The sequence below is a fragment of the Pleurodeles waltl genome, chromosome 5 (assembly GCF_031143425.1).
Source record: "Pleurodeles waltl isolate 20211129_DDA chromosome 5, aPleWal1.hap1.20221129, whole genome shotgun sequence".
NCBI lineage: Eukaryota > Metazoa > Chordata > Amphibia > Caudata > Salamandridae > Pleurodeles > Pleurodeles waltl.
Window position 1 is genome coordinate 351,787,081 of NC_090444.1, and position 22,949 is coordinate 351,810,029.

General features: G+C 45.8%; 1 protein-coding gene across 1 annotated transcript in view; it reads left to right on the top strand.

Annotated features, from left to right (window-relative positions):
• The window catches only part of KIF16B (kinesin family member 16B), a 1,953,564-nt gene that overhangs the window by 1,844,922 nt on the left and 85,693 nt on the right, over window positions 1-22,949 (top strand). Inside the window, exon 25 of the mRNA XM_069234094.1 lies at window positions 22,492-22,575. Within this exon, the coding sequence (XP_069090195.1) occupies window positions 22,492-22,575 (84 nt within the window). The remainder of the gene's footprint in view (window positions 1-22,491; window positions 22,576-22,949) is intronic.

The window sequence follows — 22,949 nt, forward strand, 5'->3', positions numbered from 1 at the left end:
CTAATCTGTACACTCTATCCAAGGCTGAGCACACATAACACAGTGCCTGAACATTTTGCTTTCTGGGGAGACGGTTCTGCATGTATAGACACATCACAGCATCGAGCTTGCACCTCTGACACAGTGAGAAAGGAAGAGTGCTTATATTAGTTAAACAGGCTCTGCACTATATGCGCCAGAGGCGCACTTCCTCTGGGCTTCCCTGGACCTTTGCACATACGCAGTGCCCGAGATGCAGCTTGGCTGACTCTGATTTTGAATCCGACCTCTACCTTTCACCAGACCAAAAGCATTACTACACCAGACTGGCTTCCTGATACATCTCATCCAGGTACGGGGGTATGGGTTTTTCCAATATGTCTCACAGAGGGTCCTCCCACTATGATGTCAGTAACATAAGATAGGTAGTTACAAATAGAAGTTTAGCAACACAATCACAGAACTGTGATTGAACTGTTTATCTTTCTCACCATCTTTGTAATGCTGGTTACCATGCTCTGTTTCGTTTGCCTCATAATCACAGCTCGTGTTATTTATGCAACAACAAGGCTATTGCAATAAATGTTCTAAACAACTTTTTTTGTGTCTAACATTTGGTACTCTAAGTGACAGGGAATGGGTAGATCTGTTTCCATAGTTTCCTTGGGAATCTGAGTAGTCATGTTCAAAGTTGCAGAACCTATCTGTTACCCTGGTGGTTAGGGGTTCAGGTGGGGCACTGCGAGCTAGCTAAGGATCATGTCAGCATTTCCCAATATTATATGTGGACTGAGTCCCTATGCCCCGGTGTTTATGTTGACTAAATACACAGTCCTACACGTAGGAACCGTCTATCATGGCGCCACCAACGTTCTAGGTCAGGTACTTATTTAATGGGTCTCCTGAGTAGTTGACACAAAAGGGCCTTCCCAGCACAGGAGGTGAAGATATCTTCGTGGTAGAAGCCCACAAAATTTATAAATGCTAGTTTTTTTATTCATGGGTCGATTTTCCTGCTGTAGATGTAAACACACAGACATTTCATGCATACACTGAGGTGGCAGCACCTAATCAACACAGACCATTTCAACACTTAGAAATACCACTAACATATAAGGAATATCACAGTTGGGTCCAAGGCACCCTTCCACATGCATTACAAAACTTGAGACTGGGTCCCCTCAGTAATGATGGGGCGACCTAGCGAGTACTAGCCAGTAGTTCACCATATTGCAAAATAGAAGCATTGAATGCTAAGAAACTCTGTCCCTTAAACAATAATCTTGTAAGATTATATAGATGTTTGACTCTATTTGTTGTACGAACATTAACAGCTGCCTCAGCTAGGGCTGTTCAGCCACCGTTAGCTGTGCCTGCAATTCGTCCTGTCACTATTCATGCAATAATGGGTAAGGTTCCCGCCAAATGGGAAGAGATTCCATTGGATTGCTCAAAAAACAAATCGGCTTGAAGCAGTGTTTCCCCATACGGGACAATAAGATAAACACAGGATTCTAACTAAGTTCCTTCCGCTTGGTATGGTTCCGCCTGTTGAAGCTTGTGCCACCTGCGGCACCACCTCTGCTGCCGTCTATACCATAACTCATGGTACATCATCAATAGCTGTTTTGCCAGAGGTGCTAATACAGATTTAAAATAAATATGGTGCTGCCACTGCCCTGGACTTGGGGATGAAATTAACTGGCAATTTTACCACAGTTATTTAAATTAATATTAAAGAGGAGGCAGCAGCGCTAGCAGCACACCAGCAACTCGCTGTGCAGGATCAGGAATGCAAGTTGCCGAAAGTTATCAGGGGCACCTATACCTCTATTGGTCAAGGTAATTTAGAAGCTAAGCACAGTAAACCACAGCTTAAGAGTTGACCAGAAGGTTCTAAACAGGCACCGGAGTTCTCTAAAAAAACGCTGGGCCAAACAACCAAAAAGACAGAACCAAATGTTCTCTACCAGAGACCACTGAGAAACATTCTAACCTGCATAACAGAGATACACTTAAACAGCCTGATGGATATCAGTATACTGAAACAAGTCCTCCTTGTCCCTTCAGCACTCACCAGCCAAACTATGTGATAGAAGAGGACGATCTGAGTGTAGGGATGAAGCAGAAAACGACTCACAACACTCATCTGGCATCATTATAAAAAAAAGAAGAGAATCTTCCACAATAGAAACACCATTCAAGAAGAAGGTGGCAGGCATTTCTGTTAAACATGCCACGCATACTAAGAACACTCCTTCTGAACAAGACATGGGCATTAAAACTGCTAGGCAGCGCAGCAGAGGTCACAATAGTTCACCCAAATCTTCAAACGTTTCTGGTTTTGAGAGTAACTACTAAATTTGTACAAGTTGAAATACCAGATCAGTGTGTGAAATTGAGTGCAAAATCACACTCACTATTAAAGTGATTTTCGTGAAGAAATTAACATACAGTTATGACCTTATCTTGACTGAAGTAGATTGGCTACCTGAGTTTGTTAGGAAAGTCCCACAAGGAGATGTTATACTACCATCCTTCTCATTTCTTGTTCCATAAGCAGGTAACCAGGTGTGTGCAGTCGATTGGGCTCTTGCACAAATGCCTATGTTATATTGCAGTCATGTTCCCCCAACCATATAATGTCCATACGCTTTAGCCCACAGGTGCAACCACAATACCCTATTAAACACAAAGCAAAAGCTCCTGTGAGGGAAATACTCTCACAACTTGAATACCCTGTGTGTCTCCCATGAATAATCCTCTTTTTCCGATCATGAAGGCTAATCATTCTTATCGTATAGATTTAGACAACATTTAAACAGTCACACATGCACCTTTACAATTCAAAACTCACACAGTGTGGCTCTAATGAACAACATAGTTCATAAAAAATACAAACATCCTTTGCGATTTCCAATGGGTTTTTCTGTCAAAATATAGGCCCTCATTACAACTTTGGCGGGCAACCTCTGCACGGCCGCCAATGCGGGCGCACTTCCGCGGTGGCCATTACAACATCCCCGCTGGGCTGGCGGCCGCCGGCCCAGCGGGGATGTCGGCCGCAACACGGGAGCCGGCTCCAAAAGGAGCCGGCAGTGCGACCGGTGCAGTTGCACCCGTCGCGCTTTTCACTGTCTGCTCAGCAGACAGTGAAAAGCTCCATGGGGCCCCGCGACTTCACTTTCCGCCAGCCAAAAGGCTGGCGGGAGGGGGACTCGTAATCCCCTGGGCAGCGCTGCCCTGGGGGATTACAACCGCCGGGACCAACATGGCGGTAAACCTCTGGTCCCGGCGGTGCGACCGCAGCGCTTCCATCGCGGTCGTAATACCAAGGATTGCACCGCCAGCCTGTTGGCGGTGCAATCGTCGAAACAGCCCTGCCGTCTTTGACCGCCAGGGTTGTAATGAGGGCCATAGTGTACTCCGCCTGAGGCTCACAGTGTTGGGTTTGCCAACTCCCTCAGGGTTATAAGAACAGTTCTGTACTGTTTGTTGCCCGAGTAACATCTCTTCTGCATGAAATTGATTCAGAAGCATTGTCCTATGTTGATGGCATCTATCTGAAAGGGGATTACTTAAACATTCACTTACCACAAGTAGATCACATAGGCCCTCATTCTGACCTTGGCGGTCGGCGGAGAGGCGGCGGTCGGACCGCGAACAGACCGGCGGTCAAAAAAATGGCATTCTGACCGCGGCGGTCACCGCCGCGATCGACCGCCACTTCCCCACTCCGACAGCCACGGCGGTCATGACCGACGGGCTGGAGTCTGCGCACTCCCGTCCGGCGGTCGACCCAAGACCGCCAACGGTATCATGACCCTGCTTACCGCCGCGGTTTCTGGCGGTCGGGAACCGCCATGCAAACCATGGCGGTAGGCACTATCGGGGCCAGGGAATTCCTTCCCTGGCACTGATAGGGGTCTCCCCCACCCCCCACTGCCCCCCCGAGTCCTCCCCCCACACCCTCCACCCCCCTGCCACCCCCCAGAGGTGGTACGAACCCCCTCCCCACCCCCACCCCGACATGCACATACACGCACCCCGACATGCACACACCCCCAACATGCACATATATACACCCCCTACACACACACATACACAACGGGGACACATACCCGCACACATACATGCCGACATGCGCACCCGCCGAACTACACACATTGCCCATAGGCACAGCAGCACTCCCCGCCCGCATGCACGCACTCACACACCCCCTCTACACACTCACACGCACACCCCCATGCACGCACACATCACACAACACCCCCCCTCCCCCTCCCCTCACGGACGATCAACTTACCTTGTGCGTTGGTCCTCCGGGAGGCGACAGGAGCCATGGGGAGGTGACCGCCAACAGAAGACCGCCACACAGAAATGTGGGTCGTAATTCTGTGGGCGGTGTTCTGCTGGCGTGGCGGTGGAGGTTGACCAGTCTCCACCTTCCCGCCGACCGCCAGTGTGGCTGCTGGCGGTTTTCCGGCGGAACGCTCCCAGCGGTCGGAATGCGCACAGCGGCATACCGCCGCGGTCGGCGGTCTTCACCGCGGCGGTAACTCGGCGGTCTTGCGAAAAGACCGCCAAGGTCAGAATGACCCCCATAGTGTTGAGATTTCCCAAATACGGCTACAAATTAAATTTTCAAAAATCAAAAAATGCTTTTCTTAGTATCCTATTTCTAGATGCAAATTATCCAATGAAGGCAAAAGATTTGCCTATCACTTCCTAGAGAAATGTTCTCTGTTGCAGCCACCAAACACCATAAAGAAACTACAGTCGCTGTTAGTCGTCTTAAGTTTTTGTAGAACATACATACCAGACTACGCACAACAGAATAAACCGCTGTATGACTTAATTCATCCATATTTTTCCAGTGAACATTGGGCATCTGAGCACACCCATATACTCAGATCATTACAGACTGACATGCTAGCATCCAGACACTTACACACTGGTGTCAACACAACAAACGTGGTGATTCTTGTCATTGCAGATTCCACTAGTTACACTTATGTCACCTTAAATGAGGCTGACACAATGCCTATTGCATACAAATCACATCTCTATTCCACTGATGAAATATTATTTGCAATCACTGAAAAAATGCTGACTGCGGTTCAGATGGCTGTCATATAGGAAAGACTATTGGCTCAGGGGAAACGCATAATTCTCATAACCCCCATCTCAGCCCTGGAAGCTGTTACCAAGGCGAGCATCCCAAATGCGAAAGCCTTACATCCAAGATGGGTACAGTGGGCCACTTTCCTGACAGCTACTGATGTTGACTATGTCTTTGACCCAACTTTGCAGACTCAAGAATTTCTATATTATGAACAAGAATACCCTATGCTAAGTGACATATTACCTCTTGAACAGTATGATTATTTAATTTATGCTGACGGTTCTGCTATAGAAATCAGACACCAGTACTCCACTGCTCTCACAATGGTGAGTCGTGTTATGAAAAATGGTCAGTTCCAACCGATAACAACATTGACACAGTCCTAAGGGGACTGCATGGCCTAGTTGGCTGAACTAAAATCACTGATTCTAGTGCTAGAGAATACACATCCTGAATTCCCAACACTGATTGTGTGTGATTCATATTACTGTGTCCAGTCTTATAATGAAAACTTGAGCTATTGCTACCTGAATGGATTCAGAGGCTCCAAGGAATAGTATCAATCATAAGTTGCTTTGGGGAAAGGTGGCACATCTCAAAGATGTTTGCCACAGGCTCATGTAATTCATACAGTGAGTCATCAATGTGTTGGTGTACATGTTGCAGAGATTTCACTAGCTGATAAAGCCACAGTTCACACCACTGCAGTAGCTACAATTACTCGTTCTCATATGAGGATGGATAATGACATCATGGCAGCGGTCACTGCTTCTCCCAGTGACACTCCTTTACCTAAAACATATTCTGCAAAATACTACTATCTTTCAGTGCCCAAAACATCCCCTTTGCCCACATTCCCAGGGTGGGTGATTGAGTGATACCCTACCAGGATCGCAGGCTAGAGCTAATACTAGCTGCACATGACAGCTTGACATCTGCACATGCTGGTGTGGGATCACCAGTTTCTTTACTTCAGAAACACTTCTGGTGGCATGGCCTGTATAAACAGATGAAGCAATATGTCCTTAGCTGTGACATTTACCAACAAATTAAATGTTCCACCACTGCATGCCCACCACAGACATCCCTCTTTGTTTCCAATAAACCCCCCCACAGTCTGTATTTAGACCATTGTGGGCCCCTAAATTCTGATGGGACTTTTTACATTTATTCTACTAGCTGTAGAATCATGTTCTAGATTCCTATGGATGTGGCCACAGTGATCAGCTGACGCTTGAACTTTTGTTAAAGATTTGCAAGTCTTTTTGGGGACATATGCAGAAGTGGTATTCCAAGCAGATAAAGGTCCAGCGTTTGTGTCTAAGACTTACCGGGGTTCCATGGGAACCCTGATTGTTGCTGCGCATTACTCTTCTCCCTATTATCTTGAGGGAAGTTCAATAGTGGAGAGGAAGAACCCTGACTTAATGCAGTCCGTACCAGCTAGAGTATTAGGTTCCGGTCGTAGTTGGATCCATCACTTGTATGGAGTCCAGAGAGCTTTAAATACACATGTTTTGCATTGTGATTCACACAAGGGTGCTTTAGGCATTCTTCTGTTTCCAGTGAGTATGTTTTGCAGTGTGATTAACAAAAGGGTGCTCAGTTCATCTCCTATTTCCAATGAGTGTCTGATAGATTCTTATTACTTTGTATTTTATTAGGTAATTCAGGAAGGACTAGGTAAGAATTAGTCTCAACTCTTTGCATGTTCTTTTGACATGTTGGACAGACGATAGGTACCTAAATAATATATGTGCCCTGAAGAAGACCGGGGACCCTGATCCTAGAATGGTAAACATTATAAAAACTCAAGGCAGGTATTCCTACTGGAAGGTCGAAAAATGTTGGCACCAACAGTAGTATGGGTGTGTTGATCCCTTAAAAATCCCTAACATTGATTGCTCCACAGCCTTGGAGCAATGAGTTTTTAATACTACTCTGTGCAGACCACAAATAAAGGAGACATCCTGAATATACACAGAGGCAGTATTAATCTATTAAGAACTGGTTCCATACATTACCAGGACAAACTTTATCCTGAACTCCTTTTCCTAACAAAAAATCTTCGTTGGGTTAAGGTTGAGACCTTTTAGCTAGTACTATCTTAACCCGACGGGCAGACTGGCCGAGGATGAAGCATGCCACAATTATGTGGTGAGGCCTTTCTGTCCATGAAGAACTTATGTCAACAGAAGTGGTAATAGTCAGATGCATTTCTCCCACCTCTCTTTTTGTAAATTTTGCTTTAAATAATCTGCCCTGAAGATCTTTGGAAGGCCGGACCCCATACAAGGACCTGTCCGGCATTCAGATGTATGTTCCAGATCTTGATAACCCTGGCACAGTGGCGACGGACACACCTTTTGACATAAACTAAAGTTTCACTGTCTTACTGGAACTACTGGACTTGTGACGAGAGCTCAAACGAAATTACAAAACGTTCTGCCACTGATGGAGTGAAGGGGCACCAGCAACTCCCTGCTGGATCCCAACGGTTGTGGGTCTAGTACACAAGAAAGTTGCCAATAAAATAAAGGATTTGGACCATCATAATGAGCACCGGTATCAGTCCTAGGCATTCAAGGTACAAGAACTGTGATTCTACCACAGCTTGCTTGTTGAAAAAGTAATCGCCTTTGTCTCAATAGACCAAATAAAGCAACACCATGTGGCCAGTCTTACTTAGTAGGCCACAGGGGCTGTGTCCTTTCACTACTCTCCATGAGATTGCTCTACAAGAAATAAGCAACACAAGCAATACTGCCCCCCGGCTGGGGAATGAATATACTGATTTTCCATTGATTCCTGTTAACCCTGCTACTACAGAACACGCGCCAGATGTGAGTTTACAGTCTTCAGCTGCTTTTTCCAACAATTAAATTGTGTATTATCAACCACCTTTGGAAGTGATTACCAGTTCCTCTTCAACCCATGCGGTTCTTGTTTTTGCACAAACTACCTCTGGTTACTTTATTGACATTTATGACTTTTCTTCACATTCTTCATGCTTCTGTGCATAGACTGTGCTTTTTTGCTTGGCTGAAAAAGACTTACTTAATTCCACTTTGGTCCTACATTTGGATTACTGTTTCATTGATTTTTCTCTTTATTTGGGTTTTGGTTTTCACAGTATTTGACTTGATTTTGAATGGCTGTTATCATAAAGCACTGGTCCTGAACTGGTGGCTGAGGTATTGAACCCTCATTCTTCCTTGCACAGGCTCCAAAGAGACCTGTCCCTGGTGAACATTTCAGCTTTTCCCGTTTCAAATGGAATTGTATTTTTGGACCCACAGAAACTTTTCAAACACCATATGTGTTTAAAATATCACTAGATGACATTATCGTACCTGGTGCTAGATCTAATAAATGGGATGTGACGATGGTGAGAAATATGCTGCCTGAACTAGAAAGTTATTCTGTATTTGAAAATGAAGACTTGTCTCTGAATTCTGCTAACTATGGTGAAATGTTCTGTTAGCATCATTATGTTCACCATTACCTACACAGGGCTAGTTCTCCCTGTGCAGTCTTTAGTTACACACAATAGGAACATTGTCCGACACCACCAACAGACAGTCCCAAAACATACATGAAAAAGTTTCATATTTTTCAGGACAAAACCGCAAGAACCCGATTTCCTGTTATTATAAACTTAACCCTTCACCAGCAAAGAAAAACTTGCTTACATAAACTAAATTGATCTATTTGTTTATATCCGAATTAACCCTACAGGGTGACGTCTATTGGAAAAACATTATTGATTTGAAGTCATTGTTGGGAACACATAATTGGCAAGTACAGGGTACATAGACATTATTTAGAGCATGCATAATTCCATGCCACATGACTTTCTTGAACAAAACAGTGCAACAAAGAACATGTATGGTCCTGGCTAAAATTAAAGACATGACTACACATAGCATTACTGCTATTGCACGTTTTGAAAATGGGCAACATTTTTCGTACTATTCTGAAGATGAACTGAACAACATGATATAGAAATGGTACCTATAACTCTTCACTCTCAGGTTCAGACTGGTGTTCAATGTGGCCAGCAGAGACTAATGTTTATCATGCACATTTTTTTAAACTTCACTGTGGGTTTTAAACCTAGTAGACCAGACCCTCAATACTTAGTCACAACATTCAGGGGTCATGTCCACTTACAGTGTTGGGAAGTTCTGCCAACAATGGTTACAACATTCCACATTAATTGCAGTGAAAAAACACCCATTTCTCCTATCTGATGACATGAATTTACAAGATTTTTTGTTAGGTCCTGGAACACCACATCAAACGCTTCTTTTATACATTAAGATTTGGAAAATGTTCTTGATGGATCCGCACCTGGTGTGTCTTTGGTGCCTGTAGCGCAACCATGTCCTGAAGTCGTGCTCCGAGTGTCGAGCCTTGCATCTGAAAGCTTTTAGGGAGCGGTCCCTAAAGCTGATGGCGGCCTGACGCTCAGCTCCTCGTAAGTCCCTATCTTGGTCGAGAGAAATGTCTCGGGATTGGTTGCAGACCCACGTCTTCTTCATCCCACTCCAAGTCCTCGGGACGTTCGGGTAAGTTGAGGCATAAGAAGAAGGAAGGCAAAATGTTCTTCAACTTTACCTTGTTCATCGCCTGACAAGACGAGGGAGCTGGAACGTTGTCAATCAAGGCCTCCATCTGCGGAGCCTGCATCTGGGCCGACTTTGCTCTTCCTTGAGTTTCCGGGAGCCGGAGCAACCCCTGCCCAGCTAAAAGAGTTTTATGAGGCCATGCGCCTCATTTTTAGGCAGTGTGCCAGTGCTGGAGCGCCTTTGGGCCCTGTGGAGTCGAAACGGGCTCTTCGGGTTCCATGCCGACAGCTGCAGCACCAAGCAGCACCCAGGGATTCTCTGTTGGATTCGGACAACGTCAGTCATACCACTCTGACCTTCCCCGATTGTGGTCTCAACACTGATGCTTCCGCCGCAGCCCATCGGCTGCGCCATCTCCATTCTAATCCACAACTACAAACCAGAGCTGGATAAGCATGGTACAACGCCAATTCCGTTGTCAGCAGGAGCTTTGCCTCCTAGGTCAGACCCTGAGCTACGTTCTCATGGGCTAGGTTACGGTGATGAATGGGAAGGGTCGCTGGACCCTTGAGAATTCCATCTCCAGGAAAAATCACCTATGGACTGGTGTACATACTTGGGTGAAGCCATCGATTTGGATGCTTCTCCAGATACTCACATGCTTTCTCCCCTTACTGTGGCTGTGGAGGAGGGAGCTTCCCATTCTTTGGTGGTGATAAGAGCAGCTGAGGTCCTGGCCCTTAAGGTGCCTATGGTGGCCTTCAGGACAAACCTCTTGACAAATGTGATTCAGCCAGGAGCTTCCTTTTCAGAACTCATGCTCCAGTTTAATGAGGCCTTCACGGATGTCCTACTGGGTACCTGGTCCAGTCTTGCATTACGGTCCGTGAATACCGCATGCTTTTTCGGCTGTTATTCCCACACGCTTTGGGCTTATGGTTGTGCAAGTGCTGCCACAGGTCCCGGAGGTGGCCAGTGCTTTACTCTTTCAGGCTGTTGCAAATGGGAGAGACGCAGCAAAGGTCACCATCTTTTGCAGACTAGACATGACACACTAGGTAGAGTGGTTTTGTCAACAATGGCCGGAGGTGCCACGACTGGCTGAGGACGTCTGGCTTTTCAAGGACTCTGAAGTTACGGACAGGTCCTTGGGCCTCTCAGCAGCCCCTTGATCCCTCAGTGTGGCTCATGCCCCTTTCATGGCTACGGACAGGGCCTCCAACAGTGTCCATAACTGGCCAGCCACTGTGCAGCGCATGCAGCTCAGCCTCTGTGTGGCCAAGTGCATGGGATCCAGCAACCTCATGGTTCAGGGGAACACTTGTCTAGCCAGTCTGCCACCACCCCTCAGTAGCAGCCTCCAAACCTTCCTAGTCTGACTCTCCCCTCCAAGGGCCAGTTGGCAGCAGGATTCGCCATTACCTGCTCTGCTGGCAATCCATCATATTAGACAGGTGAGTTTTGTAGATAGTCCGAAGGGGTTAATCCCTCCCCTAGGAGACTACCCCTCCATCCATGCCACATCCTGCGATCAGATGATGGAGGATCACTTGTCTCTTCTCCACAAGAAAGTTACAGCATTCTTGGCCAAGGGAGCCATAGATAGGTTTCCCGTGCCAGAAGTTGGTTGTGGTTGCTATTCCTGCTACTTTCTGGTACTCAAAAAGGACAAGGGCCTCCGCCCTATCCTAGACCTTTTGTCTTGCAATCTCTTCCTCAAAAGGAGAAGTTCAATATGCTAACTCTGGCTCAGGTTCTATCTGCCCTGGACCCAGAAGACTGGATGGTGTTGTTGAACTTGCAAGACATTTATTTCATATCCCCATTCTGCCTTCCCACAGACGTTACTTGCCGTTTATGGTAGGCCACGAGCACTTTCAGTTCACTGTGCTCACCTTTGGCATTACCAGTGGCCCTCGGGTGTTTAGCAAGGTGATGGCGGTGAGTGCAGGTCATGTCCGCAGACAAGGGTTTTCTGTCTTCCCCTATCTCGACGACTGGCTGTTGAAGGAAAGATCGCCACGGGCTGTCGTCTCCCACCTCCAGACTACGCCAGACCTTCTGCAATTGTGAAGTTCATTATTAACATGCTGAAGTCACACCTGACTACCTCTCAGCCACTCTCTTTCATCTGAAACTATTCTGGACACAATGCAGCTGCGGGCTTATCCTCCCAAGTGGCGAGTCCAGGATACTCAGGCTATGATACTGATGTTTCAGCCTCTATCCTGAATTTCAGTGAGAATGACTCTGAAGCTGCTAGGGTTCATGGCTTCCTGCATCTTGCTGGTGACACATGCCATGTAACATTTGCAGGCTCTGCAGTGGGACCTGAAGTTCCAGTGGGCGCAGCATCCATGTCCAGGTGTCGAAGGGACCTGCGAAAGATCTGCAGTGGTGGGTCTGAGACAGATCCCTCTCCCTTCCGCAACCAGATCAGACAGTAGTGTTAGATGCGTCACTCCTGGGATGGGGCTGCCATCTGGGAGAGATGGATATCAGAGGCATCTGGTCCCTGGACCCTTTATCAGGAGGCTCTGCACCTCTGGACGTAGCTGGAACCAACAATATCCCTGGTGATTCAACATCTGGCGGGTTCTCTGAACGCCAGAGCAGACAAACTCAGCTGAAAAATGTCTAGCCAGTCACGAATGGTGTCTCCATCTGGAGGTGGCACAAGGTCTCTTTCAGCAGTGGGGAGAGCCTTGGTTAGATTTGTTCATCTCCGCTGAGAACGCATAATGTCAACAGTTTTGAGCGATGGGGTTTCCAAGGTGGCAACCGCTCTGATTCACTTTACATCTAGAGTAGAGCTCAGGCCTCCTGTACATCTTTTCGCCCATACCACTTCTGCCCAGAGTTATCAGGATGATCAAGACTGGCCGGGTCCAAGTAATCATTGTGGCTCGGGACTGGGCATGGAGAGCCTTGTATCTTGAGCTGCTGAGCATGTCCATCGATCCTCCGATCAGACTGCCCCTTTTTGGAGGATCTTTGGTCGCAGAAGCAGGGGATGATATTGCACCTTAATCTATCCACTGTCTGCCTTCTTGCGTGGTGATTGAGCTGCGGCAGTTGACAGCTTTTGACCTTCCTCCCAAATTATGCAATGTAATCTTGGCAGCCAGGCGTCCCTCCACTAAAATGGTATACGCCGGTCGTTGGAATACGTTTGCGGCATGGTGCACAGACAAGTCTGTTGACCCCCTTTCTGCCCTTCTCTCTGAGCTCTGATTTTTTTATTCTTTCCCTGTCCCTCCAAGACTCTGCTATGGGCACTCTTTAAAGGTTATTTGTCTGCTATTGCAGTTTTTTTTTTTTAGGTTTAAGTCCCCTTCTGCAGATAATTCAGCTTGCGCTGAAGGCCTTCCTCCCCTCCATCCGATGTTGGTCCTCCAGATCTTGACAGCCAACACCACATAGGTTCCTTAAAGGTCTTACACATCTTTTTCCTCCATCCCCATCCATTATGCCCCAATGGTATATGAATTTGGTTTTGAAATTTTTGATGTGAGCTTCTTTCAAGCCTCTCCACAATTGTCCTCTCAGGCTTCTCACTCTGAAAACATCCTTCCTTGTGGCCAGTACATCTGCCTGCAGAGTGCATGAGCTGCAGGCATTGTAATCTAAGCCACCCTACTTTTCCATCTGTCCTGACAAAATGGTGCTTTGCACTAGGGCCTCCTTTTTGCCAAAAGTGCTTGCGCCTTTTCATGTAGTCCAGTCCATCACTTTGCCTACCTTTAACATGCCACATCTTGAACTCAGAAAGAGCATTAACATTTTACCTTGATCGAACAAAACAGTTCCGGGTGGATGATCAACTCTTTGTCAATTATGTGGGCGTGAAGAAATGTCAGGCAGTACAGAAGGGGACCATCTCCAGACAGGTCATACTCTGCGTTAAGATCTGCTATGCACTGACCAAAAAGCAACCCCCTGAAGGTTTGCGTGGTCATTCTACCCGATTTACAGCTGAGACCACTGCATTAGCATGCGGAGTTCCAGTCCTTGACATCGACCAGGTGACAAGATGAGCATCTCTTCACACGTTGACCAAACACTACTGCCTGGACAGTCAAGTCCGTAGGTATGGGTACTTTGCCCGTATGGTCCTGCAGGACTTTCTAGTATGATACTGATTCCCAGACACACCACCTCTCTTCAGTAGGCCTTGGACTGCTCTGCTTCCCTAACCCTGAGAGAATTAAGCGCTACAATGGAGTGCTTTGTTCTCAACAAGGGTAAATTGCAGGCCTTTTATTTGTGAAGGCCTCACATTCTGCAGCACTATTAACCCAATTTTCTACATTGGTGTTCAGCATCGGGAAAATAGTATCCAGTCCTAGTATACATGGATAACATTTGATTAGTTCAGTTTTGCCACACATTACTTATGCATTGAGGAGCAAATATCAGAACACAAGGCTCTGAGGGGGGGTTTTAATGTTTGGATGTGTAAATTCCAGATGTGGGAATGGAAACCCCTGCACACATACATCATGTGAATACATTATGTATTACCATGATGTATTCATTGATGTATTACTTCTGTTTTTTATGATTGGTTTACATTTTATGGGGTGGACTTCCCCACACAGTTTTCCGATTAGAGTGTTCCAGGCCATTGTTTCCTTTGAACCCTAGCACTGCACACTATCCCTTGATTAGGAGGGTTCTTCTGCTTAGGTTTAGGGAACTATAACAGGTATCTACACAATAGATATGGGTGGAATGGTGGGCCCTGCTTCTAGGGGTGCAGAAGGTGATTGAACGGTCTGGGAAATTGTCACTCTTGCCATAGACAGGGTTGATTTTCCAAGAGGGAGCCCACCTTGAGTCATTCTTTTTACAATTTTCCCGACATTGGTGCAGGCCAAAAACCACTGGAAGGGTGGGGCAGGAAGACACCCAGAAGTAGTTGACCCTCTGCCTGGGGTTCCTACCAGGATGGTGGGTGGTCCCCAAGAAATTTTCCCAGGGGGTTGAGTGTGAGAACATTGTGGTTTCCCTGGTCCCCATTAGTTACCGGGTGGGGAGGGGGAGCTATCCAAAGGTGGCCCATAGATCAGAGAGGGGGATAGGACTCCCGGGATGTGATAATGGTGGGCCCTGGGTTGCCAGAGTAGGGTAGGTGACTGCCCGACAACAGTTGAGGATGTCATCCTAGGACTGTTCTTCCCGTACCTGAGGTGGAGGCTGTGGTGGTACTCAGCTGCATGTCCAGTTGGGTAGGTCCTGTGCGGTAAGGCCCCAGGGCTGAGGACGGAGGCCCTGTAGCTGGAGGGTGTGCAGGATGCTCTGCCCTAAGCAGACCCCTGCCTAGGCACCTGTGATGTACCAGTCTTGGGGTGCAGCTCTGAGGCCCCTCGAGCAGTTGACAAGGACTGCACCCAGCAGAATCCATTGGGGTGCACTTCATTTTATACTAGTCTTAGGGTGCTTCCCTAAGACCCTTCAGGCGTCCTGTTTCACCAAGCAAGTAGGGGGACACAGGGCCTAGGTAAGGCATATCCCATTCCGTGCCCAGTCACGCTTCCTTTTGACCGGTGGGGCTGTAGGGAGTCCACAGGAGAGGGGTTCCTGTGCACACGTGTGCATGCTCCGAGTGTCAGACTACTGTTGTTCACAGTCCATTAACCATGCACAGTGGAAACTCTGCAGGTTTAGATATTGACCTGGTTAGGCCTTATAATGCTAGTGGGCACTCACAGGGAAAGTGTATGATTTACTGTTTTTTTCTGTAGTGATACTTTATTATACACATGGGGGAAATCTGCCGAAATCTGCCTTAGAGTGCAGTTTTGCTCCCCCTCTGCATACAAAGCCTATCATAATATCAAAATGGGGTGAAATGTGCACCAAGATGGATTATGCATGTCCCAAGAAGCTATATGTCCATCTTATGGGTCATCCAGAATTGTCCTATTTCTATGGCTCAGCTCAGAATCAGAGCAGAGCAGAACTCAGACCTTTTGTCACCCTGCTGAGCAAAGATAACTACATTGCTCCTCAGCAGCAGTAACTAAGGCCTCCCTATACAAAGGGCTTCACTCAGCTCCTGAGCCGCAAGGGCTAAGGAAGAAAACCTGCATCTGTTAATTACATGTCACACTAGGCTAGGGGCCACCCAGGCCTACTGAATTAAAGGAGGAAGCCCAGGCAACCAGAGCCAACACAGGAGGGGATTTGGTGGGAAAGACCCTGGCAGTGATGTCAGCGAGGGGCAGAGCTGAGGCCTTGTTGTGCTCTACTTCAGACTGAGAAGAGATGAAAGGATTGCAAAGAATGCAATACTCTTAGTCTGAGTAATGAATTTATTAAGGCACTTCCCAAGTTTCATACACGGAAAGAATAATGTGAGCTTTTATTTCAAATGCAGCAACATACGTGCAATTCTTGAAAATAATCACAACAGTAAAATAATATTGATCACAGAAACAACAAGCATTTACAATGCAACGGGTCTCGCGTTTGCTCATGTTAGAGCTGATCGCGTTGTAAACTCCTAACCTGACTTTTCACCTATCCGGGAAAACTGCATTTATGTACATAACCCGAAAAAGTGAAATTAACTATGTAAAGCGCTCGACTTCTGCCAAGCGAGATCGCGCTCGTAAATTAGAGAAAAAGAAGTCCACGAGCCCGATGGAAAACAGCAAGCCTCGCATATTTTCTGTACTTGGTCGCTGCGCTCGAGGAGGGCTAGCCACTGGAAAAGGCATGACCTATGCGTGCCTTCGACTAATGAAAGCAAGCAGATTTTATTATGCAAGCCTACGAACCAATAAAAAACACTGACGTGAAATTGACAGGGCTCCGAGCCCTTTTCTAAATACAAAAGCGTCTTGCTGCGATACGCATGCACGAGCGCATGCAACGCAGGCTCGACCCTAAAAAGAATGCAATGCCTCAACAATGAGTATAATATATATTTTTATATATATATGGGTGTGTACTACGTATTCATGCATGCACAACACAAAGCTAAAAATAAGATTTAAAAATGCATCACCATGGGGCTTGACACTGACATCATCCCTTTGTCTGCCAACTTCAGGTCATGGAACCCGGACAACTGAAGCAGAGGGAGACTACCCACAAATGGGATTATTTTCTGAGCAGGGCGTCCCTCCTCAAAAGAGTCCCTTCTAGTCCCAGTTGGCAAGCTTCCTACCCTTATATACTTTAAACAAACTGGGGAGGAGAATGTTAGAAACCTCCCTTCCAATTGAATAGGTTGTTGTTGAAACGCTGGCTGTACCAGGTCAGTGTTGAGGAAAAACACACTAGAGACTGGCCAACTCTCAGTGTTTTTCCAAGACCGAGCTGTTCCCCGCTTTACCATAAGCATTCTCAGCCTGGTACATCTTATAATTCCTACTCCCCCATGTTATGTGCCTGTTCTTGTTGAGAGGAAGCGATAAACATGTTAACAAGCTGTGCACGGAAAAATACCTGCAGTACCAATGTGACGGTGTTTGAAGCTAAGCTAAGCACAAAAAGTGAGTCAGTGGTCAAGATGGAGCCAGTAGTTAAATACAGATAGCATTACAGGCCCCTAGAGGAGATGTGACCAGTGACTCCTGGATAATACCATCTTGAACTGTCCCAGGGTGCTGTGCAAGAGGGTTGGGACAGGGGTGGAGAGGTGATGTGACACCTTAGTATCGGACAGGAGTGCCTGGCTTCTAGAACCTTCCACCCTCTTTTAAAACCCCTTGCACAAGGGAGAGAGTTATGTTTTGTGTGTCTGTGTTTTTTACAGCTGGACCCTGGACTGTGACAGTCATGGACAACTGGAAGGGCATAGCATCCTGATGCCCAAAAGGACTAAGGACTCTGTCCTCTGTTGATTCAAGGACCAGTAGGTCTCTTCAAGGGCCAGTGGGGCTTGGCCACCTTATGCTCCCTGGGGACCAGTTGTGTGGGGAGGGGGTTTATGCACCCAGAGACAAAGACTGGATGGAAAGCTGGCACAGGGAGCCAGTGAAACCAACTCCCTGCAATGTAAACTGCTTTTCAGGCCATGGGTCCTGCTGGCACCTGGCTAGAGTGCACCTCCAAGAATAAAAATGAGCCCAGGATCGTCCAAATCTGCCAAACAGGGCCCAAGTTATGGCCTTTAAAGTTGGGTGGTCTTTGACCCTCAGAAATGAAGGAAGCATGTGAGACTCTGCCACATCTCCTTTTCATTACACCCAGAGCCGGGGGGGCACAAGAATGTGTTCCCTAATTAAAGGGAGGGGGGCAGGCATTGGGTCTCCTTAACATTTGAACTTTTTTCCCCCACTCCCCGGAAGGGCCGATACAAAGAGGAAAGGGGACCGCTGTCTCTTCCTGCCCCCGTAGCAGAGGCTTTGCCCCTGCCTGAGGAAGTGGGAAGCCACTGCATATGAAGCACTCTGCCTGCTCCCGTGGTAACAAAGGAGGAGGAGGATCTCCAGGTGAGGAGCTGGCATGGGCAGTCGGTGTTGTTTCCCAGGCTGCTCCCAGTTAAGAGAGCCATGCGTGGTGCCCAGGTGGGACCGGGCAGCCCCAGTACTAATGACGATAACACAGGAAATGCTAAGCTGTTCTCCCTGGCACTGCTGCGGAGCTGCTACTAAAATATTCACTGCATCCTCAGAGGAAAGCCCCTTAATGCCCTAGGAGAGGCTACTTTGCATATTGTTTTTGTTTGTGGTGGCCCCAGGAGGAAAGGGGGACCATCAACTAATTCAGAAAGTAGTGTTGGGGGGCAGAAGGAGAAACAGCAGCCCCAGAAGTAATGTATGAAAACTAACCTTACTTTTGTGGGTTCAAGAATTCCATCACCCTCCAGAATTTTTCCATATTTTTTATTAAGCACTCCCAAGCGTGGAGCTTTTGCTTTACAGCTGGGATTGCAGCACACAGCAGGGGCTGGTTGTATGGCTGTATTTTCTATGGCCTGAAGGTGTATAAAGAGGACGCATTGATTGTAGTTCTCTTTAGGGTCTGGCTCTGTGGCTGCATTTATGTGGCCTGAAATATGCGCCCCAAGGGGCTGTTTTTTTTGTTGCATTTTATGTGGCCTGGAAGTATATAGAAAGCCCACAGACACGTTATGTTTATTTTAAAATGCTTCATTTATATAGTAATGTTGACAGTTAGTACTGATCAAAGTTGATATGCTTTACTGACATTAATAATTATATTTTCACATGGTTATAATTGCACGTGTGCACAAAATTAAGGTGTTTTCACATGTGGTTGTTGTTCTTGTAATGTGGTGAGCCTTTTTTAAAGCCAGTAGGCCTGTTTAATCGAAAGTGATAACCCCCCTTATTGTGAAGTGTTGTCTGTTATAGGTTGGGGACACTCTGATTTTTAGGGTCATGACCCTTGAGGTCAAATTTGATTTCAAAATGTAATTCAAGCTATTTAAGATCTGCCTTATGTGTGCATTTGTAAATCAATGTGTAGTACTTAGTAGTCTGTAATAAATGTACTTCTTTCCTAAAGAAAAAATACAGACTGGACAATCATTTATTGAGTAGTGTTATTGGGTGCCAGTAAACAGTGATTACTAGCCCACCGAAGTGTGTCATACGGTCAGGCCAGGACAGGACACCACAGACCGTTAAGGCAGAGCAGTCAGCATTAGTATGGTGATCCAGCGCCTGGCATGGATGAGATCCTCTTCATTTTTTGGCCAACATTCAGGCTCAGCTCATACAAATGCCTTTTGACAGGACTCGCCTTTTTGGCAAGGAGGTCAGTCCCACTCTTGAGTGTGAGTGCTTCGAAGAAAGTAGAGTAAACTCATTTAAATATTGACATTTCTCAGTTCAGGAGCCAAACTCATCCGTCTTTTTATGCATATACTGCTGTCACCTAAAGCAATTAGAAGTGTCCATCAGAAGAACAAGGTACTTACCTTCATAACGCTTTTTTTGTGGATACTCTAACCGCTATTTCCTTACCGTCCACCTGTCTCCCCGTTCTGTGGCTTAGAGTCTTTTCCATAAAAAAATATCCTGAATTAGAGATCTGCATACTGGCTAAAACAGTTGGGTTTTGAGCTCCGCAACAAAAGGCACGGACTGTGTTCAGAAAGAAACTGATACCAGTGCGCATGGGTGGCTCCCATATGTGGCTGCAGCCATCACTTCCGGCAACAGAGCTAAGTCGACACAGAGTCAGTCACATGGTGCCACCTACTGGCATGCAGCAGCTATGCTGAAAAATATTTTGGCTGCAGTCCAGCACCTGTCAATATTATAAGGGTGAAGAATCCGCAGTTAGTATATCCACCAGAAAGTAAGAAGGTAAGTAACTTGTACGTATATTTGAGAGCTAGTTTCACTTTTTGGGCTATGTTTTTGTATCTATTCGATGATGGGTGAACCACAACTTGAGCCAGAGCATGTGCCTTTGGTGTAGAACTACAAAATAGTCAAGCAAGCATTCTTCAGTGGTAAACTCAATTGTTTTGCACTTTATTACAGAGTAAAAATGAAATTTTGATCCGCTTTTGGTAAAGCAACAATCAACATTATTAAGAGGAAAATTAACACCAAAAAAGGTTTTTATCATTTTTGAAAAATTGCTCCTGTAGCCACCTCTTCAACCCAAACCCAGTCCTTAAGTTGGTGGTGCGTAGTTTTATCTAAATTGGATAATACCCTTCACAGAGAGAGATTGTTCATTAAAATTGTTTATGAAAGTTAAATAAAATTCAACAACATAGGTTATGGTTTTAGTTTTTTTAATGCACATTCTTCAGTACATTTTGTTGATATATATAATGATGGCTGTGATATGTCATAAAATAAAACATTTTGTTTTAAGTACTATAACAGCCGTCCGAGAGGATTTCATTTTAGTAAACTACTGAAGGTCCTCAGGTCACTTTCCATGGCATTCTGAACTTACACAATAGTAAGAGGCTGCCTGTCATTGCTAGAACCAGGTGTGTCACTTGAAAGCCTTCACCTTTGTGTTTGGTTACCTATAGAGGGCTCTCCATACCTGATTATAGGATTGAAGGAAGCGTACTAGCAGCAATAAGACAAAAAGAGCGGCATGCTGTATTAGGTCAGATTTTTAGGAAGCCTCCTCTCGTTCCTGGTGCTTGGAAATCCTTTTGGATTCTTTGTCAAACTGGAGGTGAGCTTCTGCAAAGTAGATCATATCTTTTTAATTTAATGTGATTACTGTTTGATAATCTCCAGCAGCCTAATTAATGGTACTGTTAGGGAATTCTGACTTCAGAACCGCCTCTGTTCAAGCCGTCTCACAAAGAATCTGGTGCTGTAAGAATTTAAGAAAAATTTGAAGTTCATGAGCAACTCCAGTAAGCCAAATGTGCCATCTGCTTAGCCTAAAATCGGTATGTGGTGAAAGGAACTCATACACCCACTATATAGTGACCAGTGCCAATTTCAGGGGCTTGCACAGCAACAGTTAGTTTCACACCACACTGTTAGAGATAGCATTAGAGAGAAGGCAAAATAAAACAAATCAACTATCCGAGAGTCTCAGAATGACACCAGAGTCCTATTATGACAAACAGCAAATTTCAGTGAGATGCTGATCAAATATCACACTACAGAGACGCAAAGAATCTACTCATTTGTTAATCAACAAAGAAAAGAGGCGAAATTAGACGGAGTGTGGGTATTTTGACATACACCAGAACTGCCATTGGTTAAAATTATTCATTTTTTGTGGACTGTAATTTTACACTGGGTTTCTTGATAAATTTGGTGATATGAAATCAAACCTACAAAACTACAGATCGCAAATAGTAGGAGCAACTTGCACATGGATAATTTGTAAAATGCCTTAGAATTTGTAATACGACCTATGTACAAATAGGTTACATCACAAAATCTCAAGTCACAGTTGTTGCAAAACAACCTACCTAATTTATTAGGTAGGTCACTATTTGCGGCCCCCTGTGATGGGCTACAAGTAAAGGGATTGTGACCTCCACGGACGTGCACACTACCATACCTGTTTTTGCATTTTTGCATTTCAGAATAGTATTTTTTCCATTTTGTTTTTTAAGCAGCCTGTGCTCCTTAAAGAAACCACTGCTTTTTTTAAGGTTCCATGTGGGAAAACCTGTGGGGAGGAGCAAGCAGTGATTCCCCCGAAACACTGCCTGCTGCCCCTAGGCTGCTGACATCATTCACAAACGGGACCTGAAGGGGACAACTTCCCCTTTGCGAATCATATTCAATACTGAATATTACTAGGGTAGGTACGCCTATTTCACTAATCTTCCTGGTTGGAACTTGGTAGAGGTCAGTAAACCCATTTTGTGAGGCATAAATGCCTTTCTGATTCGCAGAATGGTGTTCATACAAACCAAAGAACAATTTTGCCATTACAAAACCTATCATTTTGCAAATTGCAGGGTTTGCGATCACAAAAATGGCTTTCTACATTGGCCCCTTACTTTGCAGCAGAGTTAATTACAATAAAGGGACACAGGAACTGATTCATTTTGTAGTGGGCATAAATTACCTTGGCTAAAAACGCTGTTCAAGAGGCACATCATTATGTTTTTTTAAATTTAACATAGCTGCTAGTTCTGATTAAAAGCAATAGTTATGAAGTGCTGAAACCCTCATCATGAAAAGTCTCTTGTATAGCATTCCAACAGTATGCCAGATGTATGATTATGGTGGAGTCAGGCTTTCATGTAGCCGTTCAGCAAAAAGGTTTTGTCCAGTTGCTTTAGTGTAACCATCCTTTAAAGGGCGCGTTCTTGATTGTTTGACTTCTTACCGTCTAGTTAACCTCTGTTGATGCAGCTCATGCGATTCTTGCTATCTCTTACAGCTCGGCACTTTACAATTTCCCCCAAAGAAGCTCTTTGGCAACAAGGATGAAAGAGTTATTGCAGAGCGGCGGAGCCACTTAGAGGTAAGTTGTGAACCCTCCCAGCTGTAGAATATGCTTCGTTTGTTAAGATTTCTGTCTGCTTGACCAAAAGAAATTGTCCCATCTGGTCGAAGTTAAATGGCCCTACCTAATGTGTAGAGAGGTAGCTTTCGCTTCATTTAGCGCAACAGAAGACAGCAGTGCTCCAAATATCAGCCTAATGAAGCGAGCATGTATAAATAGCCGTTCACACTGCTCAGAAAGACTAGTTGTTAGTGCAGGTTAGGAGCAGTTACACAGAACAAGAAGGAACGGAACGCATGGGGGACCGTGGTCGCCGTAGACAGATGGTCTCTGCAGAGGCTGCAGCTGAAAACACGCTTCACGCTGTAAATTCGGAGTTCATTAACGCTGGT